General features: G+C 36.3%; 3 protein-coding genes across 6 annotated transcripts in view; 2 read left to right on the top strand and 1 right to left on the bottom strand.

Moving 5' to 3' along the window:
* Window positions 1-27,283, top strand: part of clcn3 (chloride channel 3) — a 41,300-nt gene extending 14,017 nt beyond the window's left edge. Inside the window, exons 3-12 of one of the 4 annotated variants that reach the window (XM_042713856.1) lie at window positions 9-1,249; window positions 7,497-7,550; window positions 11,428-11,481; window positions 18,372-18,425; window positions 19,599-19,652; window positions 21,712-21,756; window positions 23,621-23,670; window positions 24,268-24,312; window positions 25,656-25,709; window positions 26,833-27,283. In XM_042713856.1, the coding sequence (XP_042569790.1) occupies window positions 9-1,249; window positions 7,497-7,550; window positions 11,428-11,481; window positions 18,372-18,425; window positions 19,599-19,652; window positions 21,712-21,756; window positions 23,621-23,670; window positions 24,268-24,312; window positions 25,656-25,709; window positions 26,833-26,875 (1,694 nt within the window). In that variant the 3' untranslated portion in view covers window positions 26,876-27,283. Of the gene's footprint in view, window positions 1-8; window positions 1,250-7,496; window positions 7,551-11,427; window positions 11,482-18,371; window positions 18,426-19,598; window positions 19,653-21,711; window positions 21,757-23,620; window positions 23,675-24,267; window positions 24,313-25,655; window positions 25,710-26,832 lie in introns of all 4 variants that reach the window. The other 3 variants (XM_042713857.1, XM_042713855.1, XM_042713854.1) reach the window with 3 other exon arrangements.
* The window catches only part of LOC109085971 (protein phosphatase methylesterase 1-like), a 576,397-nt gene that overhangs the window by 285,737 nt on the left and 262,660 nt on the right, over window positions 1-28,000 (bottom strand). The window lies entirely within an intron of this gene.
* rnf150b (ring finger protein 150b) overlaps window positions 1-28,000 on the top strand; it is a 581,444-nt gene that overhangs the window by 297,993 nt on the left and 255,451 nt on the right. The window lies entirely within an intron of this gene.

The raw sequence follows: 28,000 nt of genomic DNA, 5'->3' as shown, positions 1-28,000 counted from the left end.
CTCTCAAGGTGTAGACCTTATTCATCAGCTGGGCCTTTCAGGTCGCAGAGACATACACTCTTCCGGGACACCTTACTTCACCTCCCTTGCTTCATCTCTGTCCATCCTGCCCCCTGGTTTTGGGGTTATCCTCGGACAGGATGCCCTTATTGAGGCCCCATCGGTGGACCTGCTCCCCGCAGGCGTGGAGGAGGAGTTTTCCATCATAGTGAGTTTAAGCTCCTGGCGAGCGAACAATGCCTTTATTTTTAGTGTGCGTGACGGCAGGGACCGACTACAGTTCGGCTTGCAGCTCCTGCCTGGAAGGGTAGTGGTTTACACGGGAGAGAAAGCGTCAATCTACTTCAAGTACGATGTTCAAGATGGACAGTGGCACTCCTTCTCTGTGGGGGTCCGGCCACGCTCCGTATCTTTCTATGCACGCTGCGGGGCTGTGCATTACGGAGAGGAAACGCTGACCCGTCCGCAGATGTTGAGCTCTGAAGGCCGCCTCTCCGTGGGAAGGATGGACTCCAGGACGGTGCAGTTTGAAGGAGCATTATGCCAGCTGGATATTTACCCCTCCACCCAAGCTGCGGCGCACTACTGCAACTATGTTAGAAAACAGTGCAGGCTCTCTGACACCTTCCGATCTCTGTCAGGGAGCTCAGAGTCCCCATTTCCATCAGTTTCACCTTCCACAAAGTTCCACCGCAGCTCTCCGGAGTCACACTCTAAGAGATTTATCCCAACTCTTGCTGATCACTCCACTACGGCCACCAACTCTATTCCCACAGCACTTTTTCACCAGTTTCCAACCACAAGCTCTCCAAGACCATTCAGCAAGGTACAATCCCTGGACTTCACTCCAGAGACTTCCACGAGCAACCCCACAACAGACAAGAACCTTGACGGTGAAAATGTCACTGAGAATCAGCCACTTCTCAAGAAGCCCAGAGCAACTCGGGCCACCCCGGACTTGATCACCATTGTCAAGCAGAGCCGTTTGAAAGAGGCCTTAAGGAATGACGATAGATCCCACCAATCCAACAAAGAGCTTCTGCAGACCAATATTAAAGTGAACAACACCATCCTGTACCGTGAAGAGAGCAGCTACAACCTGGTGGACCAATCTAAGGAGCAGGTCCAGGAGGGGGTGCGTGATGCAGGATACTCGGAGGGTTACGGATACGACTATGGCTTTGAAGAAGATGAATATTTCTTTGACTATGATGGATTTGTTGGTCCTAAAGGAGAACCAGGTCCTCCAGTAAGTACTGTCTGATTATCTTTCTCATGTTTTTGAATGACTTCCATAATATTCAGAATCAAGCTGCTGCAAGCCAGAGCAAAGCGCTACTTGAGAATTTATCCAAATTACAATGCATAAGAGTTGAAGCTAATTTATGGCTTTTTCTTGGGCAGAATGAAAAGCTCTTTGAGAGAGAGCATGCACTTGGCTGAGTTTCTGCGAGTTGTATTTTATCAGGAGTCTACTGGGTAAGGGAAGTAGTAAATAATTTGTTGGTGAAAGGTAGTGATGTAGCAGCAAGGTGATAGTTTGTTTTTGACCTCCTGGACTTTCAGGTGGTTATAATAGAATGTTTCAAGTTGCTCCCAGTTTCTCATGCTGTAATTTGACTGATGTGCTAATTTAAACTTCCATTTGTAATGGGGTTTGCCTTACCTAGCAAGATAACCAGGTGATGTCAAAACACTCAGTCTGGACTAATTCTGCTTTCAAAGTCATGTCAGGATGATCATGTTTATGAGATGAGCGCACACTAATGGCACCACAATGTTGTAATTAGTTGTGGGGAAACTCTGGGGTTTCTTTCCGAGCCGGAGGTATATCATTGCTAGTCACTGAAATAAGTTGTAATGGCGAATGTTGATGCTACAGTTTAGTTTATCTGTTGATGAACAGTGTTAAAGTTTGCTAGAAAATGCTACCTATTCAGCCCGTTTATGAGATCTGGTGAACCTATATTTCCCAACATTCTTTGTTGCATCACACGAATGATGAAGTACATAGATTACCTTTTCAATTGTGCGTATTGGATTTTCATTACTCTCTTTTTCACCACCCATCAAAGACATGAGGCTATGTCGAGTAGTGAAAAATAGAGAAGAAGTAAGATATTTCCCAGAGTGTTCATTTTTTTTTATAATTTCCCAAGAGGACTTTAGGGCAAATTGATAATGCCAGAGTTGATGGGACAGTAGCAAATCTGTCAAAAATCTCAGTTTACAGCCATGGTATACAAGAAAAAAAAATTATCCGATTTGGTGTTTACATGAAGTTTGATGGATATAATTCATAATTTGTGTGCTGCCAGAGTGAATGATAGTAAATAGGCCTGTCATGCACTAGCACTAGCTTAGCTCTTGGTTATGGCTCTGCTATACTAGTACAGCATGACTTCTTTCTCCTTGCTTCTTTCTCTGTTATAGCATGGGGAATGTAGCTTGATTTAGTCGGAGCAAATGCTAAATATAGAAAAGTACATGAAATAAACTCTCAACAGCAGAACTGCAGGGTGGAGCTGTATATCAAGTGTAGGTCAGTAGGCCATTGTAAACCTCAGTTCCAGAATCCCAATTTATATTCAATCACGCCAGCAAACGAATTGCGATATGAGCCAGAAGCCAGATGAACTTTTTGGAAAAGATTACAATGATGCCCTGAAGCGCCGATAAATTAATGTTTTATTCATGTTTAAACAGTTGCCTGCACGTTTGTGTGCAGAACACCAAGGTGTTTGCATAAGTGGTTCATGTGAGGATATGTGGATATGAGACATGACTTTGTGGATATTTTTGTTGGACGTCACCCTAAGTGCTCTCACTTGGCTGAGGGATACGGTGCATTCCTGTCTTGGAAGAACTGGGGGAGGTAAATTCACCAGCTGGGACTATCCAAAGTCAGCGTTTCACTGCACTTTCCTCTCCTGTTGTATGCCTCGAAGGTACAAATCAATGAATGAGATGGATAGCTTTATGATTTTGTTTCCATAGCACAGCAATCAGTTTCTTAAAATATCTAATGACATTTGAATAATTCATTCTGTCATTTATCCAAAGCACTCTTACTTTCCAGCCGAAGCCAGTTTAGGGGATTACCTGGTCTGTCTTGATGGTTTTAGAGGGGTTTTGACCATGTAACTGTTTGTGAGAGTGAATTGTAGACCAATGTATCTCTTTCAACATGGGTTTGATTACTGAACATGTAGATTCACCTGCGGTGTTCAGGCGGTTTGCTGTCTCAGAGTTTCCACAGATCTCTCTCGGCTCTGAACGCAGCTGCATGGCCCCAAAACATTTCGTCTTTTCTGATAGGTTGAGAACGACTAACCTCTGTTCCAGATTTTCCTACACACACTTCTGTCAATAAGCAGCCACAACATAAGAGGCACATTAGGAGGAGGACTGGTGCTTTCAAAAACCTGTGAGGCTTTGTTTATGTGGGTCTTGAGTATATGGTTGTCATAACACAGGGCAATATCTGGGAATTTTCTTTGCTGCCGCTCTCATCTTAAGCCTTTACATAAGTCTAAGTGTGGCTTTATGTACATACATACATAAATACAATACATACATAAATACATACATACATACATACATAAATACAATACATACATAAATATATACATACACACAGACATATAGTACACAACATATAAATATAAATAATATAATATCTCACATAAATTAAAATGTTACATATTTATCTGCATATGTTGTGTACTATGTATTTTGTACATGTTAGTGCATTTAAATTAAAATGATTTAATATCTTTCATCCTTGTGTTTTTTTTTTTTTTTTTTTTTTTGTGAATAACAGTGTGGAAACATGTCTTAATTATTTTTAACTAAACAGTTATTTTAATCAAAAAGATTTCAAGATTTATTTATTTTTCCAAATATTGATTTGATTTGATTTATTGATTGATGCATTTATTTATACATTTACACATTTATGCATTTATTTATGCATTGATGCATACATTTTTGCTTTACATTTTTTTACTTTATGCATAATATACTTTCATTTAATATGACCATTGAAAAATATTAAAATGAAAAAAAGAAAATACTAATATTAATAATATAGATTTATTATTAATTATTTACTCTTATTTATCATTTATTTATTTAATTATTTTTAAGCTATATCCCCTTACCCTAGTACTAAGGCATTATTTTCAGTTAAGCAGCTTAAAAGTAATATATAAAATGTAAAAATGTGAAAAGCATTTGTGCACTTTTGTACCAGGAGTGTAGGATATAAGTAAATGTATATCAATATTTTAAAAATGTTGTTCTTTTACAATAAATCATTGCTGGTTGACACTCTGTGTACTGCATGTTTGTAGCAGCTGTCACACTTAAACATCTCCTTACCTTGGCTACAAATCAATCACTGGTCATCTTGGCAAAAGAGCCGATCTGGTCTAGATAGTTGTCAGCTGTATGTTGTTGCAAGCACTAAACTTTAAACTTTTATTGTCTCAAAGTGTTGTCAAACATCAAACGCGCGTTTCTGTAGTGGTTCCACCTGTGAACACACAGAGTGAATAATAAACGGTTTTGTTGGTTTCATCTGGGAAAAACAGGTGTTAGTTAATATTCTCTGTCCCATCAGAAGATGATTAAACAGCCCTGCTGAACTGACATGTTTGCTCGTGCTGGTTAGTGATGGACCAGCGAAACCATGCTCTTATAAAGCTGTTTGAACAGGTAAATCCTGCCATTTAAGCTTCACCAGCATCCAAAAAAAAATTATTTACTGGTGATCGGCGGTATTGAATACAGAACAGCAGGTCAGTGTGAATTTTTTATGTCCTTTTACGAGGCTTTTAAAATGCATGCTATAAAAGAATAAGGGTTGTTTAGTTAGCGATGCTGTAGCAGTGTGTCGTTCCTCAAAGGCTAATCATCATAACATCATCATAATAAAAGAATCTAATAATAGATTTTTTTTTTATAAAACAACTATATCGCTCCTAAATAGTTATGTTTACAAGAGCCACATTTGGAAGTATGTTTTCGTTCTGTTAGCGCTGTCTGACAGGACATTTGGTCAGTCTCTTGGTTTCTATTTTCGAGCATCATGCTAGGTAGCAGAGAAAACATAATTGGTCCCAAATACTGCTCTATCTATCTATCTATCTATCGTTTGTGTACAAACCCGATTCCAAAAAAGTTGGGACACTGTACAAATTGTGAATAAAAACAGAATGCAATGATGTGGAAGTTTCAAATTTCAATATTTTTATTCAGAATACAACAGATGACATATCAAATGTTTAAACTGAGAAAATGTATCATTTTTTAGGAAAAAATAAGTTGATTTTAAATTCCATGGCATCAACACATCTCAAAAAAGTTTGGGACAAGGCCATGTTTACCACTGTGTGGCATCCCCTCTTCTTTTTATAACATTTTGCAAACGTCTGGGGACTGAGGAGACAAATTGCTCAAGTTTAGGAATAGGAATGTTGTCCCATTCTTGTCTAATACAGGCTTCTAGTTGCTCAACTGTCTTAGGTCTTCTTTGTCACATCTTCCTCTTAATGACCAAATGTTTTCTATGGGTGAAAGATCTGGACTGCAGGCTGGCCATTTCAGTACCCAGATCCTTCTTCTACGCAGCCATGATGTTGTAATTGATGCAGTATGTGGTCTGGCATTGTCATGTTGGAAAATGCAAGGTCTTCCCTGAAAGAGACGACGTCTGGATGGGAGCAAATGTTGTTCTAGAACTTGGATATACCTTTCAGCATTGATGGTGCCTTTCCAGATGTGTGTAAGCTGCCCATGCCACACGCGCTCATGCAACCCCATACCCATCAGAGATTGCAGGCTTCTGAACTGAGCGCTGATAACAGCTTGAGTTGTCCTTGTCTTCCAAAAAGAACTTCAAATTTCAGTCCCAGTTTTCCAAAAAGAACTTCAAATTTTTGATTCGTCTGACCCACAGAACAGTTTCCACTTTTGTCACAGTCCATTTTAAATGAGCCTTGGCCCAGAGAAAACGCCTGCGCTTCTGGATCATGTTGAGATATGGCTTCTTTTTTGACCTATAGAGTTTTAGCGGCAACGGTGAATGGCACGGTGGATTGTGTTCACTGACAATGTTTTCTGGAAGTATTTCTGAGCCCATGTTGTGATTTCCATTACAGTAGCATTCCTGTATATGATGGAGTGCCGTCTAAGGGCCGAAGATCACGGGCATCCAGTATGGTTTCCGGCCTTGACCCTTACGCACAGAGATTGTTCCAGATTCTCTGAAACTTTGGATGATATTATGCACTGTAGATGATGATAACTTCAAACTCTTTGCAATTTTTCTCTGAGAAACTCTTTCTGATATTGCTCCACTATTTTTCGCCGCAGCATTGGGCGAATTGGTGATCCTCTGCCCATCTTGACTTCTGAGAGACACTGCCACTCTGAGAGGCTCTTTTTATACTCAATCATGTTGTCAATTGACCAACTAAGTTGCAAATTGGTCCTCCAGCTGTTCCTTATATGTACATTTAACTTTTCCGGCCTCTTATTGCTACCTGTCCCAACTTTTTTTGGAATGTGTAGCTCTCATGAAATCCAAAATGAGCCAATATTTGGCATGACATTTCAAAATGTCTCACTTTCAACATTTGACGTTATCTATATTTTATTATGAATAAAATATAATTTTCTGAGTATAATAAATAAAATATAAATTTCCATTTTTACCAAAATGATTCCATTCCTTTTTTACTCACAATTTGTACAGTGTCCCAACTTTTTTGGAATCAGGTTTGTATTATGTAATTTACTTATTGTATATATGATTTATTATGAAATAATTTCTAAGTGAAAAAAAAAGTGTGGCCAAGTATGGTGTCCCATACTTTTGGAAATTGTTGAATATAAAGAAAACAATAGCTGTATATACATATAATTTAATATAAATATAATGTCTATATATACATAATAAATATAGTTTAATACAATTTCATTTTAAAACTTAAATAATAAATATTTAAATTAAAAATAACTGTATTTGTAAATAAATATAATTTTTATATTTTCATTTTTAACTTGTTGGACTTAAAGCAAATAAGACATGTATTTATTTATTTATTTTTATATTTTAATTTATATTTGGCATCTGATGGAAAGCAAACAAAGGCACTTAATGCTTCTTCTAATTTTGGACTTATGTATTTAATATGTGTCTGTATTTAATATTTCTCTATGTTTTCACACCATATATATCCCGTCACGCTCGCCAGCCCAGATCTCTAACCACCACTAAAGCAGCTCATGTCTCAGTAATTCTGCATGAATCGGATTATTGGTGTTCATTAATCTGTGCTCGTGTTCATCTCTCTCAGATGCCAGATGTGCTTTTCTGTGTTAAAAGCAGGAGTCAGACACAAGGTTCCAATTACACTCTTTCTTGTGCTGTTCAGAAACAGTTGTCCAGGAATCAATCTCTCTTCCTCATTTTCTGTGTTTCTCTGCAGGGTCCCATCGGCCCCCCAGGTCTCCCCGGACCCCCTGGACAGAGAGGACCGCGGGTAAGACGCTCTGCTCTAATGCATCAGTGTTTGGTTGTTTGTTGCGGGGTGAATCCTGTTTACCTGTGTTCGGATTCACGCAGCGTCCACATGTCTCACTCTTTTTTCCCATTATGAAACAATTAGAAGAATAAGACTTTCCACAGTTGTTTGTACCAAACATAATCACTGAGAAAGCAAAAGAAGGATAGAAATATACATATTTTAAATACACAGATCTATTTTATTTGGAGCTTGGACTTAGAGCAAACAAAAGCACAAACAAACAAACATATATCGTCGATATATCGGCCGATATTTGGTATTTTGTGATACATCGGCCGATAAGTCTTTCTGTGTGGCCGATGTTTTTCAAAATGGATTATGACACATTTCATGCATTTATGCTTCCTCTTTAAGACAAACCACTCAGATGTGAAGCCAGCATCTGACAGACAGTAAAATGACCAATCCTCATTTACTTTCTAACGTGACGCTACCTTGTGTTATATACAGTAACACTCCGGCGTGCAAAAATCAAACCGTGTTTACCTCACAAACGATCAAAAACTCCCACGACTGGCTCTCAGATATGCGTGTTGTTCTCAGGAACTTCTAAACAAGACGCTGTTTTCTGGTGGACTCAAAAGCCGCTGCACTCCAGAACGAAAGCTGTGTTGACACGGGAACTCTATTAAGTAATAATATTACGTTTGAATTCCTTTATATGTTTATTCAGGAATATCCGTAGTATTTGATTGCCCATGATTGGCATTATATCGCATGTAGTTTACATTTTCATATGTTCCAGTCTTATTTAATGCTATACTGTAACCAAGCAGGTAATTATATGCCTTCAGACTTATATTATTTTTTACAATGAAACTGACAAGTAAAACGAAACAGATCAGAGACAGATATATTTAGTATTAACCTGCTATCCCATACTATAATTAAAACAACCTGTTGCTCGGTAAACTATATGCTGTATGTATTGTCCATAAAATAGGCCTACATGGAATTAAACATACTATATTTGACATTCATTTATGAATAATAATTTGGTCATTAATTATGAATGTTAGAAAGGCTGGACTAAACCTTGTTCATTTAAGTGTTACAGTACCTCTGTTGTTTACATTTTAATTGTTTACGTTTTATATATATATATGTCATTATATATAGATATATATATATATATATATATTATATATATATATACATATATACAGTCTTACACCTCATATATCAATATATATATAAAACGTAAACAATTAAAATATATATTGTGTAGATGTTTCAGCAAAAGAAAAGCAAATGCTACACTAATTGTTACCTCAATTTTTTTTCAACTTTACCTCAAAGTTTTAATAAATATTTATGCATAATAAATGTTCATTTAGTTTCACCAGTTTTCTGCATGTCTCTCATTTACTGTAAAATTATATGTATAATATATCGGCCTCATTGATTTCTCAATATCGGCCAGTAATTCAACACACGAAACAGAAACCATGTTCTTTTTTCATTACATGTTCAGTGCAAGCCACATTTGAAGTAGTCTGGGTTGTGTTGTGTTTGATTGGGTGCACAGTTTTTGACAACAGTTAGCTTATTTATTCATTATCGTAATATCCATTTTAGTTGCATTTTATTATTTACTATACATTCAGCATGGTTTTTCTCTGCTGAGTCATGCAGTCATGGAGAACCACTTTACTACAGTATTATGCTGTTTTGAACCCCATACACTTATATTTGTGTACATGTACAGTCTCTGGTGGGCCGACGGAGGATCTCTCCTCATGATGTTTGAGTTGATTGTGTTTCTGGAGTCTGTAGGCTCTCCTGCTGCTGTCAGTCAGTGATCGATGGCTTATTCTCAGACTCCGTCTCTCTAGGATCATCCCAGACACTCAGTATCTGTTCAGAAACACTAATAATCATTGATCCTGCATTATTTGAGCCAATGCAGATGAATGAAGTTACACTGAACAAAATTATAAACATAACACTTTTGTTTTTGCCCCCATTTTCATGAGCTGAACTCAAAGATCTCAGACTTTTTCTATGTAAACAAAAGGCCTTTTTCTCTCAAATATTGTTCACAAATCTGTCAAAATCTGTGTTAGTGAGCACTTCTCCTTTGCCGAGACCAGCCATCCACCTCACAGGTGTGGCATATCAATATGCTGATTAGACAGCATGATTATTGCAAAGGTGTGCCTTAGGCTGGCCACAATAAAAAGCCACTCTAAAATGTGCAATTTTTAGACAGCACAATGCCACAGGGAGCGTGCAATTGGCATGCTGACTGCAGGAATGTCCACCAGAGCTGTTGCCTGTGAATTGAATGTTTATTTCTCTACCATAAGCCGTCTCCAAAGGTGTTTCAGAGAATTTGGCAGTACATCCAACCGGCCTCACAATTGCAGACCAAATGTAACCACACCAGCCCAGGACCTCCACATCCAGCATCTTCACCTCCAAGATCATCTGAGACCAGCCACCCGGAGACAGGTGTGTGCAACAATCGGTTTGCATAACCAAAGGAATTTCTGTACAAACTGTCAGAAACCGTCTCAAGGAAGCTCATCTGCATGCTCGTCATCCTCATCGGGGTCTCGACCTGACTGCAGTTTGTCGTCGTAACCGACTTGTGTGGGCAAATGCTCACATTGGATGGCGTCTGGCACTTTAGAGAGGTGTTCTCTTCACTGATGTATCTTGGTTTTCATTGTACATTTGACAACGAACATAGGTGCATTTTATTGATGGCATTTTGAATGCACAGAAATACCGTGACGAGATCCTGAGGCCCATTGTTGTGCCATTCATCCACGACCATCACCTCATGTTGCAGCATGATAATGCACGGCCCCATGTTGCAAGGATCTGTACACAATTCCTGGAAGCTGAAAACATCCCAGTTTTTGCATGGCCAGCACACTCACCGGACATGTCACACACTGAGCATGTTTGGGATGCTCTGGATCGGCGTATACGACAGCGTGTTCCAGTTCCTGCCAATATCCAGCAACTTCACACAGCCATTGAAGAGGAGTGGACCAACATATCACAATCAACAACCTGATCAACTCTATGTGAAGGAGATCAGTTGCACTGCGTGAGGCAAATGGTGGACCCCCCCAAATCAGTAAAACTGCACATTTTAGAGTGGCCTTTTTTTGTGGCCAGCCTAAGGCACACCTAAGGCAAAGGAGAAGTGCTCACTAACACAGATTTAGACAGATTTGTGAACAATATTTGAGAGAAATAGGCCTTTTGTGTACACAGAAAAAGTCTTAGCTCTTTGAGTTCAGCTCATGAAAAATGGGGGCAAAAACAAAAGTGTTGCATTTATAATTTTGTTCAGTGTATTTCAGTGATAGAAAAGCAAAATATGATTGGTTATAGCGAGAACATGCTATGATTGGTCAGTGAAGTGTGGCTATTATCTGATTGGCTTGAGTAGGCGGTGTGGGTGGAGTCACGCATTTGTGGATCGCCAGCGCCTTGACGCGAGAAATGTTTCAAAATCCACGAATGCACAGCAAGCGTTTCACAAATGATTGGCAGGCAAAGTTGTGTTTGTGACATAAAAATATATTTGTCAATATGTTCTTTATTTGCAAATCTCATTTTATTTATTGGTGAATTTAATTCATGTTTGTAAAACTCTAAGTTTTATTTGTGGATCTCATTCTATTTTTTTGTCAGTATGTTTAATTTTTGTTAATCTCTTCACATTTATTTGTGGCTCATCATCTATTTACTTGGAATTATGCAACAAATCTATCTTCATGAAAAGGCAACATAATTTACATTTTTGTAATAATTTTTTTAGGTTTTCAATTAACAATAAAATAATTCGACTGTCCGTCTTTGTTTCTCTCAGGGTCCTCCTGGTCCTCACGGGAGTCCCGGGCCACCTGGTTTACCTGGTCCAAAGGTAAGTTCCTGTTTTCTGCTCTCTGTAGCTCTCTCTTCCGGCCGGCGCCGGAGGGAATGTTTCCGATGATATCGTGCGGTGGGATCCCGCAGTCTGAAACAAGTCTGTGCCATTACACGAGCACAGCGGCCGCTCGAGACACTCCTCCTGTTCAAACTCGCCACCTTCTGTAGCCGAATAGTTCTTGTTTTGTAATTAAGGTTTATTATGGTGTGTGTCTGTCACTGTGTGTGTGATGCAGAGGCTTCGGAAAACACTGGAAAGAGCCGTTGGGGAGACACTGACAGTTTGATCTGCTGAAAGAGAGGAAAATATATCTATGCCATTTAAACAAATTGACTCACTTGACATTAAATAAATCAACATCATCGCAGTGTTTCCCAGAACAGCACCTTTATTTACACTTTTTAATTTATTTTTAAGAACAGCACCTTTATTTACACTTTTTAATTTATTTTTATTCATATTTTCAGTCAGCTTTTATCTTCCTATTTTCAGTTTCTTATTTAAAATTTCATTATTTCTTTCTTTCTTTCTTTATTTTAAATGCTTTTGTTAAGTTTATTAGTTTTGGCTTTTTTAAAAAAAAAATCTAAATAGTTTTCATTCTTATTTCAGTTTTAGGTTTTGTTAATATTTTAAATCAGCTTTTTTAAATATTTTGAATACATTTTTTCCTACTTTCAGTTTTCAAAGTTTCCATTTCATCAGTGGTTCCCAGAGCAGCAGGTTAATTTTTATTAACACTTTTTAATTAACATTTCATTTTTAATTTTTATTTAACATTCATAACAAACTGCTTTTTTTGTGGTATCATTGATATACTATTATAGTTTTTGTGGACATTTAGAATTATAATTTTTTATAAAATGTTATTATATTATATTATATTAATATTATATTATATATATTATATTATATATTATATTATATTATATTATATTATAATTTTAAATAAAGATTTTTTTTTTCCATTTTTCACTTTAATATTGGTTAAAGGTTTAGTAATGTTATTGTATGTTTTTACAATTTTATTAATTTTTTAATGTATCTATATAATACTAAATATTATATAATACTCATTATATAAAATTATATAAAATAATACTCATTTTAATTTAACATTCATAACAAGCTACTTTAGATCAGAGTTGATCTAAAGATCTAAAGTTGGTATCACTGATATACTATTATAGTTTTTACTGAAATTTATAATGTTTATTTTAAAAAATTTAAAATTTTTATTATATTATAGTTTTTGCTGAAATTTATAATGTTTATTTTAAAATTAATTAATATTGTGGTAATTTTGTGTTATTTTTTATTATTATCATTATTTTTTAAATATGCATAATTTTTATTATTTTTATTTAGAAGTTTTAGATTTTAGTTTTTTTTTTAGTACTTTAGTTAAACTAAATGAAAATAAGAAATGTTACCTTGAGTAGTAGCTGATTATTTTATTTTATTTTATTTTATTTTATTTTATTTTATTTTATTTATTAAGTAATGAAATTGTTATTTTTTATGGTTTTATTTTTAGGTCTAATTAGCCTGCTAGAAATGTGATGTTTCATGTAAAATATGTGACTGGTTAACGGTTGAGAGATGTGTTTGTGATGTCAGAGGGGTCGGCCTTCAGTCAAACTTGTTGCGATGGTTTTCATAGAGGTAGCTGAAAAGCTGCAGTTTCAAACTCCTCAAGGGTTCATCCGTGACCTTTCACACCTGTGTTCTTGATAAAGATGACAAACTCAGCTGGACTGAACCTTTGACTTAACCTAGTGATGTTACGTGAACAACGTGTGTGTGAAGGTGAAACATCAAGAGGCAGGTGTGTCCTGAAAGGTGATGAACCTGTGGGGTTTTTCCAGCAGTGGAAAAAAAGGTCCAACTACTTTATCTGTCATAGCGATGAGTATCAGTTACGTCATGAAGTTACCAAAAAAGGCAATTAAAGCTGGACTAAAACTGTGCATGTAGAAGTGCAGTGGTTTTCAAAACACAAATCATAAATTAAACCCTCAACCCAGAAATAAAACATAAAAAGTAAAGAGAAACTATAAACCATGTATGCATCCCTGATCCGTGTCATGTTCAGCTCTTAAAGCAGCCAAAATAACCCGATAACCAGCTGCTGTGACGTCAAAGAAAAAAAGAGCTTTAAGAATTCATCAATGTTTAATTCAGAAATTAGTGTTTGATAACTTTATTCAATTTCCATATAGTATTTCCTACGTGCTAGAAGTTGTTATTTTTTAAAGTCTAATAAATGTTAAAATTTATAGCTCTCAATTATAGCTACTGTAACGTTGAATGGTTATAGTCAGTGGTTAAATATTAGGGGGAAAAAACAGAGAGACATAGAGACATCAGTAGTGTTAGTATCAGTGATACTCGCCTTCAGACATAAAAAAAAAATATATACTGTCTATATGTTGTTTCAACATTAATTTTAAGATTGAATGTGAAATTATCACAATATAGAACTATATTTAAAAACTTTGATGTTAGGTAAGAATAATCGTGATTAATTTCAGAAAAAAATGTGTGATTAATTATTTTTTAGATTAGATTTATTTTTTAAAAGAGCAGGTCATATGGTATTTTAAAGTGTCCCAATATTGTGTCGGAGTCCCACAAAACATTTAAAAACTCCTAAAATCAGAAAACACTGTAATTTTCTCAGAATATACATTTAATATTAAAATCATTTATCAGTGATTTCGAAACGATTAGTTCGAAGCAGTTCTGAGGTTAAGGTCTGTAAACTCCTCCCTTCCATAAGCCTACTCTGCTCTGATTGGCCAGCTGGCCAAGCCTGTTGTGATTGTTTTTTTCTAATACGATGCGTGTCGGAAACAAAATGCTCCGGAGGGTTCCATCACAAGCATGACTTGATCAGGATGTTTCTGAGGGATAAGTTTAAACTTTGTGTATGGTATTTTACATGATGTGACAGCAGTTTTATTGCATTCATTATTATTATTATTATTATTTACTTATTTGAGGTGCACGTGTGGTAACTGTGTTAGAATGGCCAGTGAGGCTGAAAACACAGCGTCTTCTCGACATGTTGTAAACACACTAACTAGCGGAAGTGTGTGTGGGCAGGTCAGAGTGTATTTCGCGGGCAGGCAGGGTTTATGCAAATGTGTTACCTTGTGACGTATATAGGGAACAGGGAGAAGATTCGAAAATATGACTTTTATCATGCACTTTTTTGAAATGCACACATTTAATTAAAACTACTTTACAAATTGAAAAAAAAACTTTTATCATGCACTTTTTTGATTAACATTTTTCAGACTGTTTACATTGAAGGATAGCTACGTTACAAATGGCAAAAAAGATATTTTTCGAAAACCCATATGACCTGCTCTTTAATCGATTTACAGTGTGTGTGTGTGTGTGTGTGTGTGTGTGTGTGTGTTTGTGTATATATATATATATATATATATATATCTATATATATATAATATAATATTTTGAATCCACTTTTATTTTAAAATATTTCTAGATCGCTTTGATTTAATTTAGTTTTAGTTTTAATAGTTTTTGTTTTTAATATTTTGAATCCACTTTTATTTTCATATTTTCAGTTTTCATTTTAATAAAAACAAAATTATAAAAAATATTACGTGTGTCATGTTTATTAGTGTTTGCTTTTTAAAAATATCATTTTCATTTATTTTTCCATTTCATAATTTTTTTTTCATTTTTTTAATTGAAGTTTAATTTTTTGTTTTTTTTTTGTTTTTTTTTTGCAATTTTGCCATGTGCTTTAGCCATTTTAGTAGTTTTTTTTCTTTCATTTTCATTTTTTGCATTTAATTTATTTTTTTCTTTTAGTTTTAATTTTTTTATTTTTAATTGAATTTTAATTTTTTTTTTATTTTGCTCTGTGCTTTTTCCATTTTTATTACTTTTTATTTTAAAAATATTTAATTCTTTCATTTTTTTATTTAAGTGTTTAAAATTAATATTTGATTGAGATTTATTTTCATTTTAATTTTGGTTTAATTTTTAGCAATTTTACAGTTTTTTTGTCTTTTTTCAGTGTTAGCTTTTTTTAAAAAAATCTATTTTTTTGTTTTTCATTATTATTTTTAATTAAAAGCATTAGTTACGTGACTGCCATGAATGTTAATTTGCTTTTCGCTAGTCGGTTGCAGGGGAGGGGCATTCTCATCCTAGAGCGCATTTGATTGGACAACATTCTGTGTAGTGCAGGATGATGTCATCAGTATTTTTTCTCAATTTTCAAGAGGAGAAAGACTGTATATTGTAAAACACAAGTCTGATTTGCCCTTAGGACAAATTAATTTGGTCAGATTAGTAGTCTGTCACGCTGAACATGTGCAGGTCTATACTGGACCACTTCCACAGGAGCCCTGCGTGCTTTAATACGACCCGACAGGAAGATGCTGAACATGTGCAGGTCTATACTGGACCACTTCCACAGGAGCCCTGCGTGCTTTAATACGACCCGACAGGAAGTGATGTGGCTCGTAAAGTGAGTCTGGAGGGTAAACCCGGGTGGATGTGGTTTATTTACGGGCTCCCACAAACAGACTGAGAGGAACTGCTGCGGCTGTCACACACGCTGTACTCACTCGCTTTCACCACTAATTGCACTTCAGTGTGATGAGGGTTTCCCAAAGAAAAGATTTATCGCTCTGATGCTGCTCTTTCACAGCTCAGGAGACTTTATAGAGCCCGCTGTTATGTTAAATCTCATCCTTATGTTTCTCCTAAAATTAATTTGGAGAAATAAAAATCATTTGATCTTGGGAGAATTAGATGAGCAGTATTTGAGTTCATATTGACTTCAGTATATTGTCCAATCTGAGCACAGTTTGAGACATTGAGATGTCTTTTGAAACTCTGAGGTAGTGTTTCTCAACCAGGATGACTTGAAATTATATAAAATAAGACAAAACAAGCATTAAGATAAGATAAAACAACCAAAAATCAATATATTTATTATTTTAATTCACTCCCTCAACAACCATTTTCCATCGGAAATCCTAGATATATGAGGCAGCCTAATTTCTAGACCTGTAAAAGTCATATAATTTATTTAAAAAACATATGTAATCTTATGACATAAATTAAGGACATTGCCTTTTAAAAATAATATACTTTTTTCTCATTTTAAATGTGGAATTTCTAGACCTTGGAAAGTCAGGTAATTTAATAAAATGTACTTAAATTAATAACATTGCACTTTTAAAAAGAATTTGAATCATAAAAGTGTGATTTCTAGGCCTGGAAAGTCATGTAATTTAAAAAAAAAATGTGTCATCTAATGACATGAATGAATAAAATTGCCTTTTTAAAAAGAATACACATGTTCCTAATTTTAAAAGTGTGATTTCTACACCTAGAAAATCTGCGTAATTTAATTAAAAATACATAATCTAATAATATAAATGAATAAAACACAAATATAATTTTTTCCTAATTTTAAAAGTGTAATTTCTAGACCTGGAAAAGTCAAGTAATTTAAAGTAAATTTTAATCTAATCAAATAAAGTAATACAATTGCATTAAAAAAATAATATATATATATAAATTTTTCTAGTTACATTTTGTTTTCTAGGCCAAAATCACAAACAAATAAAAAAATCATGGGGCCTTGAAATATTGACGTTTTCTAGGGCAAGCAGGAGGACTTCATTTCCTCTCTGTTTTGCTGTCTAGGAGAATGAGAAGCAGGAGGACTTCATTTCCTCTCTGTTTTGCTGTCTAGGAGAAACAAAAGAGTTTTATGTTGTTTCTTTCCAATTTGATCTGAACACTTGACCTTTATATTCAAAAGTGCCAAATACGCCAATCTGATTTTCCCATCAAGCTTCAGGACAAAGTGTTTGTCTCTCTGTCCATTCAGAGATGACCTGAGTGGGCAGCAGGGTCGTCCGCTGCAGATATCAACACCAGGGGCCGATCTGAGCTCGAACGCAGTTGGAGATGATCTAAACTGTGAAGCATCTCAGTGTAGCCCACAGATGAGTCATGTGTCTGCTGGGATCCTGAAGAAACGAGAGCTGTAGCGCTTTGTGCTTTGTGCATTATATCCCTTCTTAAGACTTAAGGGATGAGATAGAGAGCGAGATGAGGTGGCCTTCACAGATTTGAGAGGTTTGGCTGTAACATGTTTTCTTGAAGACGTGAATGCAGCTCATCTGCTCTGTTGACGTTTTGTTTTTCAGTCTAAAGTCAGCGAATCATGGCAGGCTTTGCTTTAGTAAAGTGGGGTTTCGCAGGCGTCAGATCTGTGCTGTCTAGTGTTGATTGACAGCAACTGTGTTTCCGTCAAACTGCTTGTTTCAAGGATTAAAACTCTCATTCATACCTGAATGGATTTGTAGTTGTTTGATTGACATGCTAAATTTAGTCCGTGCCATAAGCCTTTTCTTCCAGTGACTCCCTTTGCATCTTAGATGTAATTAAAAAGTATTCTGTGGTACAAAAAGCACAATATTGTACAAAATAAGAATGATTGAATGAATCAATTAATGAATGGAGTCAGTGAATGATTATGGATGGATGGCTAATGTGCATGGATGAAATGACTGATGGTGATTATCGGTGCATTGATAGATTAATAAAGTAATGAATGAATGGGTTCAGATATCAACAGTCCATTTCTGATCATCTTATTCACTGCATAAGAGATTGAACACTGTGTAATTCTGAGGTTTAGTGTGTTTGCATACATGTAGGAAGCAGCTGTTATCCACTGTTATCACTTGCCTCAGTCTGTCAGCACAGAAGAACTGGGTTTGCTTGTATCTTCTTGAATTTTAGACATGCTTTGAAAGCTTGTTTTCTCAAATATATAACATCGAACTGAATTAACATTATGTATTTTGTTTATGTCCCAGGGTGCAAAAGGTGATCCTGGACTGTCCCCGGGTCAAGCGCTGATGGGTGATAAGGTAAATGATCCACAAACACAGACTACAACATCATTGCTCTTAGTGTTGTTGGAAATGTCTTTGTATATACAGCCCTAAAGCCATGAACTACAACAAACACTCATTGGATTTCTGGCCTTTAAAGGGATAGTTCACCCAAAAGTGAAAACTGTGTCATAATTTAAAACAACGTTCTGTCATTAAACTCTAGATGGCGCTGGCAGCTCTAACTCAAACTGATATAATTACATCATTCACAAGGCGCAGCTGATTGGTTTCTTTTCGCATCAGCAGCCAATGAGCTTGCTGCTCAACATTCAGATACTTGGCTAGTGCTTGCTGTAGCAGTGTGCTTCAGAAACCCTCCACCTTCCCCAGCTCCACCTGTATAGATCTGCTACTGGGTTACTTCATTATTTGTGCAGTAGCAGTATTTCTTAAATGCGAAGTATGAAAGTCGTGTGCAAGTAGCATACTTTCTGCATCTAACCCATGCTCACACAGATAGCAGCATGTGAACACTGTAGATGTAGCTATGCAGCGCCCCGGGGAGCGTAGCAGATCTGTTCCGCCATGATTTCTTAAACACATCACCACAGTCATCTATATTACAAACCAAACCTCTTCGAGATTTGTCACGACAAGGACTCACCTTCATGTTGTTCCATATCTGTAAGACTTTCTTGTTCCATGGAACAAATACTGTAACTAAAGCCAAACTTGAACAAAATTTCAAAGCTGCTCTGCTATAAAAATGTTTGGGAACTCTTGGCACCAAAAATTACAAAAACTTAATTTAATTCAAATATCAAAGTGTCAATCAAAACTTGTCTTGTCAGGTTTGGCGTCAGTGGAGATCATTCACAAGACACACAACCATTAATATCAAAATTGGTGGAGAACGCAGTCACAATTTGACAATGATGACCTTTTATGGTGCTTTTTTGGTCATTTGTGGAGCTCAGCAGCTCCAATTCCCAATCATTTTAATTCTATGGAAATGAGAAGCATACAAATTATACAACATGTGGGTGTTTGTTTGATTTTCCCGGAATGAAAAGCTTTGAAACATGAGGGCGAAGAATAAATTATGTCAGATATGCTTGTGCTTGAATTGCTTCTGTTTTCGTCATCTAGGTATGACCCTCAGGTGATGAAGGACAACACTGAGTTTCTTCTCTTTTATTATTTCAGGGTGAAAGAGGAAGGCCGGGTCCACAGGGTCCTAGAGGTGAACCAGGTCTAAAGGTAAGTCCTTCTCTTCCAACTTACTGCCAGAGAGCCCGTTTCAGCTGAATTATGGGCTGTTTGTGTCGGTGAGATGCAGTGTTTCATTCTCCACGGCGGTCATACAGTATCCGTTACCAACACCGTGGCGGCAAGGCCCCTCTGAGCCATGGCTGGATTGGGTTACGGACCAGAATAAAGATCTGGGGAAGGTCTGTTCACACTTCTCAAGACGTAACATTGCTCGGGGACCCGCCGTCACCTGGGAGCCCCTTTACAACCTGAGACCCCCAGAGGTCAAGAGTCGTCTTTTAGAGGAAAGGCAATCTGCAGGGTGGCACACTCCTGATGATATTAACAGTCCTATGTTGCATCTTCAAAAGTGCAACTGGTGTAAATGTTAGCTCACATAACTCTGTTTTTGTAATATTTAAGGTCTGTGACTTGAGTAGGAGGGTTTTTGAGGGTAGTTTGTTGAGAGAGCATTGGCAGATATCATGAGGGGTATTCAGTAGCTCTTGTTTCGGTTTGCGAGGTGAAGAGAATCAAAGGCCTTGTAAATTCCTTTCAGTCTTGACTAGAAAGAGTTGGCCAGAGCTCGTTTTAGGTTAGTCTTTTGCTAACAGTGGCCAAGTGTCGGATTTTCATTTGCAATCCCAAGAGCACGGTTGAGACTGTTTTTGTGTGGCTCAACTCTCAGAAAATGAATGTTCTCCAAGTGGAGTTTTCTTTGGAAATGGAGGCCTTTTGGAAAGAGCTCTTTTCTGTTGCGTCAGGACTTTTAGTTGGTTTTGAAAGGTCAGTTGTCACAACCCGGGAAGTGGTGAAAAGCAGATCTGTAAGGTTAGGTTTGTGGATCCTGGCCTGATTCATCTGAGAGTGGGGAAAACACAGGGATCTGGAGGTGAAACCAGAACCGTTAATAGAATAGATCCAGTCATGAGATAAGTCATTGATTTACCTCCAAAGACAAATGGATTCATGTCAGCATGCATTGAACAGACTTAGAGGCTGATCAAATTAAGTTTGTCCACGTTTCATTAAGAAAGTTTCTTGCTTTATCGACCCATCTGAGCTGCGGGATTGGGATACCAATCCTAAAAGCTACTGAATCATTTGTTGCACAAATTTTTGTTTACCTGCATAGGTGAAGGCATCTGATTTTACTTCCATAATGTGACCTTTTCAGAGTGAAACAAGATACTCAGTAGCAGAATGGGAGTTGATTGTGAAATCCAAAGCAGAATTGATAAAATTGTCTTGACTTTCATTTCGTGTTGAACCACCTCACCTCACTCCTGCCGAATGCCGGAGTCTTTGATCTTGAGCGTGCTAAACTTAACCAGTCCATTTAAATGCTGTTTTTATAGGTCATTAGTATCTAGAGCACTCAGCTTTTGCAGTAAAATGTTTAAAGAGCTCAAGCAGAAATAGTCCTACAGGTCCAGACCAGGTCAGGCGTAAATCACAGTGACCTCTGATCCATCATTGTCCTCTCGGCTGCTCCGCAGAAGGCCTGGAATTTGCCAAATCAAAGGATTGCACCACACTTGACCCTCTCCGCTTGGTCCGACACACAGCGCCACCTGCTGGCAAACAGTTGTCTGTACCTCTATCAAATCAGGCATCTAAATATGAAAATATTCCATTCAGAGATATATTTACACAACTGACTTTATGATTGTATTGTTGTGCTTCAGTAAAATTGGCACTGATTGGTTCCAGCACACAAGAAATGTTTCAAGGTTAGGTTTTCTGACCTCCCCTCCACGTCTCACTGTCGTGACTTGTCTTTCTTTCATGGGCTTGAGCTGGAGCTGTCAGACAGGGAAGGCTTTAAAAGGTTTTGACAGTTCTGGGAAAATTCTTAAGGGCTATTAGTCTTATCTGAGGCCACTGGGACTTTAGGCAACAAAAAAAAAGAAATCCCCAGAAATGTGGAAAAAATAGAACATCAAGTACAAGCCTCTCTGTTACTCCTTGTTCTTAACATTGTAGGGAAATGTGAAAATTCTTTGTTTTGCATTCTTACCATCATTCTGTAAAAGAGTCGAGTCATAATCTTTTTTTTCACCTGCAGGGTCCCAAAGGCTATCCTGGACCAGCAGGTCTGCCCGGAGAACAGGTGAGTGGCTGAAACACATGTCTGGATGTTGGCCTGTTTGTGAGGTCCTCACATTGTCATGTTCAACTACCACTTCAATTTAGCATCCGGGAAGCTGCTTTGGAGCTGTCATTTGTCAGACCACAAGCCATATTTAACTAGTTGCTAAGTCAAGTATCACTGTTATTATTAACTTAAGTAGCTTGACAGTAAAGCTATTTTTAAGTAGCAAGTGTTGCATGAATTATTACTAGTGTAAAGCTAGCTGTGATTTGTTAAATAAACTATGAATATTGTCTTCATTATATACCTTCAGCAATTAGCTGCTGTCCATGAGCAAATTTTACTATAGCTACATTTTTCAAAAAGCAGTTTTATTGTAATTGATTTACTTTAATAAAAACGTTAATGCTGCTTGCCCATGCAAAAGCCACTGCCACAATGTTAGGTGGGTAAATGCTAAGTTGTTCTTTTAGTGCATTGCTGTGCAGTGATCATCTTGGAAAAACCCTATTTTTTTGCATCTTTGATCCAGTTTTATGTGTTATATTGATACAGTAAGCAACACCTTTACATAGCAATGCACTAAAAAACACGCCAGACTATTGCATGGGTAATCACCGCTAACGTTTTCTTTAAAGTAGCCAAATTACAGTGAAGCTGTCTTTTTGTAAATGGTTTCTACAAGTTGCTTAGAAAAAGTGCTAATGCTATTTAAAATTAATGCAATCTGAATAGTTTAACAAGTCAATGCAGCATTTATACTAGATTAATTAATTGCGTTACTGTGCTGAAGACATGCAAATGACCTCCAGACCATAAAGCAATACTTTTGATAGATTCAAACAGATATTATTTATACATATTTTATAAAATTTCACAGTGGGGTCTCTGCTAAACTTTAATAAAAATCTAAATTTCACCTTAGGTGAGTTTAATAAGGCCACACAACTGTTGAGTTTTATAGATTTTTTGTAATTCCAGGATAAATTCCCTTAATTTAAGTAAGTGAAAAAGTCAAAGTTGTGACATTTGCCAAGTATGGTAACCCATACTCGGAATTGGTGCTCTGCATTTAACCCATCCAAGTGCACACACACAGCAGTGAGAAGTGAACACACCATAAACACACACCCGGAGCAGTGGGCAGCTATATATCCAGAGCCCGGGGAGCACCTGGGGGTTCAGTGCCTTGCTCAAGGGCACTTCAGCCATGGGTATTGAGGGTGGAAGAGAGCGCTGTTCATTCACTCCCTCCCACCTACAACTCCTGCCAGCAGTGGTTCCTGTTAGTGGCGACAATAAATATACAAACAAACTAAAAAACTGGCTGCTACATTTAATGCATGTGTGAAATGCAAAATGAATATTTTTTGTCAACACCTGTTAGATTTTCTTCAATAGATGGAGATGAACACCAGTTTCAAGCATCCTGAAGTTGACTGCTGGGTTTCTGCATTATATTTAATCTTCTTTCATATAATAGCCATCCTGTCACACAGATTTTGCCCGTACAGTCTGGTTTAATTCTCTCTCCATCCCGCCCTACATGTTTGACATGGCATTAAACACATCTATGAGTTGTACCTTTGTACCTCTTCAATAACCAAGTCCGGAAGGTTTGGAACTCAATACATGGAAAGTTTCATTCAGTCACAAAGCGCAGTCTTTATATGCATTCATCTGATGCAAAGATGATCCGCGCTGGAGTCGCGCGGCAGAGAGGAGCCGCCGTCTGGACTTCAGCCAGGGTCAGGCCACGGAGAGCCGGTCCGGCCCGTGGATGCTTTGAGAAAGAGATGCCACAGGGAACAATAGCGGCTCTATTCGTCCGCTGGCAGCTGCTCTCAAATCTCATTCATGTTTTTCCTTCTTTTCTCCCCAGGGTTTGCCAGGATTGCCGGGCATATCTGGGGCAGCAGGTTACCCTGGCAGGCAGGTGCAGTGACCAATATCCACTAAAAAACAAGAAAAACTGTGTTACTTCATCTTGTTCCTAAATTTAAAATATTAAGCTTGATTCTAAATTTGAATGTAATATCAGGCAGCTGTTCAGAATGTACTGCGCAGTTTACTGAGGGTATTTTGGAATTCTCTTTTTATCACTCCATAAATCAGAAAATACAGCATCCAAAAAACCTTTTTTTTAGGAATAAAGACATGGACTGTTATTGAAATCTACAGAGGCAAATAGATAAAGGTCAATAAAATAAACACTTGTGTTGCAGATGGTTTCTTTCCAAGGTGTTTTTTTTTTTTTTTTTTTTTTGCTGTTTTTATCACTCTTCTGAGGAAGTTGTCCTTAACTTGTTTTGGCAATGAGAAATTTTGGTCAGATTTGTGTAATGTTCTTCCAGTCTCATTTTGTAAGTGACTTTTTTTACTGTTTTAAATAAGTTTTCTTTGGATTGTCCAAATTTCACAAGTTGATCTAGACAAGTACAAGGAAACTATCTAAACCAAGATTCTTGATGTCTTTTGTGTGTATGTGTCTTATATGTGAACATGTATAACATGTCTTTTATCTTGCAGGGTTTGGCAGGACCAGAGGGAAACCCTGGACCTAAAGGTGTCAATGTACGTACAGCAGCCGTCTCATGGTTACCTGTCAAAACATAGTGACTGAACTCTTACATCATCTCACTGAGAGCCACAAGAACAGATAACAAAGAGAGAGATATAGAGAGGATCTCTGGGAAGTTGAAAGGAGAATGAAGAGAAGATCAGATCCTTACAGATTATTTTTGCATTTGTTGTTGCTGTTAATCATACAACAGTGAAGAAAAAACACATTCTGGGGCAAAATAGAAGAAACGGGTAGTTGCACCCAAAAGTTGGTGAATACATCTCAACATGTAGAATGGATTCTCATCTCAATTATAATCGTAAAATAATTCCATTATGCATGACCTTTTATTTTTGCAGTCCTTATATATATTTTTGTCCCAGTACTCAAGAATCAGTGAGCTGTCTAAAGATGCGACTGCTGCATCTCAGAGATTTTTCAGAAATGCAAGTCCTTTCAACATCTGGCAGTGTGCCATGACACAGGAATGTGCAGAGACAGGAGGAGGGCCGTTTCTTTCATCTCTGACTGATAGTATATGTGATCTCACTTAACAAGAAAAACAATGGGACATATAGCACTCAACAGCAAACAAAAACACTGGGCAATCGCTCACACGCCATACTGAATGATTTGTGTCCAGTGTGTTAAACGTGTGGAAAAATGAGGTTATCACACCTGATGCTGACATGAGCATATTGTTCTGTGTGTTACTGAAGGAAGTAAGCTGCATTATGTGTACATTACTTGTAAATCACTGAGACTGAAAGCAGTCTACAGTTTTAAAAGGTGACAGATGAAACGAGGATGATAAATGAGGCTGTATCTTGTCGTACAAAGTGAATCTGTGTTAATAATCTGGTGAGGAAATAAGATCAGTCAAGTTTTTAGCAAGTAATTTTGAAATCAAAATACAGCAATCTAAAATAATGTGGCTATGCAACCCAATGGTATCAATACTGTAAGTAGGTTTGTTCAGTCATAGCATAGATGGAGATTTTAGGCTTATGGTTTATTAAAAATTCAGTTTTTCTTGTCCAGTAGGTGGCGCTGTCTCTTAACTGCTTTTGTACTATCAGGGCATGGAGGCAATGACTTGCACCAAATTTCATTCCAGTATACCAAAGCATTTCACAGATACAGCCTTGTGTCTTGTTCTTTGCCATTGAATTTATTAATGCATTATACGTAAATGGTACATCAGAGCACTCTTAACAACTTTTGACCTGCATGGTATCAGGATAATCTGAACACAGTTTGGGGATACAATGATGTTCTGTGGGAGTTTGACAAATGTACTGTAAACCTGTGCTTTTTATCTATTGGTGACGTGTGTCTTGTTTTTTTGTATCAGGGCTTTATCGGACCTCCAGGAGTTGCAGGACCGCCAGGACTGGAGGGAGAGCGAGTGAGTTCAAATGTGCAGTTATACATTATTAATTTAATAAAAATGCAAATAAGATGCAAGGAACAAGCATTTGCCATTAGCATTAATTTAAGAAAAGAAACATACTGTTGATTGCAACAAAAAATCTTTTTGAATCATCCCTCAGTTTGTAAAATGACAGAAGTATGTTTACAGTAATGCACTTACAATGGATATGTATTGGGCCAGCATGCAGCGATGTGAAAAACCTCTAGAATATGCAACTAGCTTAAATATTACATGTTAACCTGAGACTGGTGTGATACCAACCCCGTCAGGACCAGATAAAACCTGTTTATGCTGGTGAGTTTAGCTGTGTATCAGTGGTATAGTACATGCAGCAAACTTCACTCTCAGAAATTACAGTAATACATTTATGCATTTGACAGACACTTTTATCCAAATCGACTTGCATTGCATGAAAAATTTTCGTGTTCGTGTATTCAATGTGAATTAAACCCATGTTAGTGGCATTGCTAGCGTCATGCTCTGCTGTTACAGTACTATAATAGTTTTAAATATACTGAATTATCAGTTTAATTTTGTTTTTAATTTTTAAATGTTAACAAATATTTATTGATTGATTGATTGATTGGTTAAGTACTTAAACTAAATGCAACCTGGAATATTGCCTTGGCAACTAACTGGTAAGTTTTCCATCTAATGTGTACAGTATATTTCATTATTTATGTCAATTATTTATTTAAGTTAACAAATGTTATTAATAGTTTTCGTTTTATTTGACTATACATTTATATATTATATATATATTTTTTTATAAAATTAAAAAAAAAATTATAAATCCAATAAAACTAAAAAAACAACAAAACCACAAAATAAACAATTTAAAAAAATAAAACAAGCAAATATGAACCATTTTTGCTAAATAATTTAATGTTTTTCATCCTGTACACTTGCCCTATAAAGTTCCATTGTAAATATGTTACTGTAAAAGCATGTTTCACTCACTTTACATACTGATGGACGAGTCAAAATGATCACAGGCTCCTGATGCTGTTTATATCCAACAGTATTCCTTTAATATCTGCATAATGGCGGCTTCGTCCGGACATGTTAGCCTGACTAACACACATGGGCTATTTAGGCCTGAACATTGTGTTCAAATTCTCAAATTCCCAAATGAATGACATGAGCTGGAAAACACACAAGACAACAGCGTCGAGATGGATGACGCCCCCCGGCTCAGTGTGATCGATGTGTGTCAGATCGGATCGTTTGGTAACCGCCATCGTCTCGATGTGTTCCAGGGAATTCCGGGTCCTGAGGGAATCAAGGGTGCCAAAGGAAGACAGGTAAACGCTCCCTCATTCATAAGCTGTCATCAGGGGCTATTATGCAAATGAGTGATGCATATTAAAACAGATGAAGTTACTTGTGGGTAAAGAAAAGTCAGGAAAATGAACAAAGAATCTGTTCTTGTCATCTGCCGTCCAGCTGTAAAGCTGACAGCACTGTCTTGGTGGAAGATGTTATGCATTAGTACAGAAACATTGCTTTACTTCTTAAAGGGGTCATGAGAGTCATTCTGAATGATGTACATGTGGTAAATCTTCTGCAGCATATATATATATATATATATATATATATATATATATCTATATATATATATATATATATATATATATATATATAATGTATAATTGTAATTGTAATTTAATTTAACATCTAGGTTCTTAAATTTTATGCACATCTTATTTTCTGTCATTAAATGATAATACTAATAATAAATTTTTTTAATTAATTAATTTATTGTTTGTAATGATTACATTTTTTAATATTTAACTTTTAGGTTCAGCAATTTTATGTACATCTATAAATCGTATACTAGTACTACTATTACTAACTTGTTAAATAATTAATTATTCTTAATAATTTATTTAGTAAATATTTAATATTTAGGTTCAGCAATTCTATGTATACTTTTTTTCTATCAGTGGATCATAAATTATAATAATAATAATAACAAAATAAGTAAATAAATACATGTATAAATAAAATATAATAAAAAATATAAATATAAATAAAACAATTATAATAATAAAACAAACGGATAATAATAATAGTAACAAAATCTAAAAATAAAATTATAAATAAATAATTATTATAATAAAAATAATTAATTAATAATAATAATAATCTTGTAGATTGACTTTCTATAGATTTCTATTGATTTTTTTATAGATATCAGGGTCAGCCATTAAGAAATCATATTGGTCGTCCACAATTGTATAAGTCAACAGCTTTTAACCAGG

Source organism: Cyprinus carpio, chromosome A23, assembly GCF_018340385.1.
Source record: "Cyprinus carpio isolate SPL01 chromosome A23, ASM1834038v1, whole genome shotgun sequence".
Taxonomy (NCBI): Eukaryota; Metazoa; Chordata; class Actinopteri; order Cypriniformes; family Cyprinidae; genus Cyprinus; species Cyprinus carpio.
Note: the sequence above shows the minus strand (reverse complement) of the source record. Positions and strands in the feature narration are given on the sequence as shown.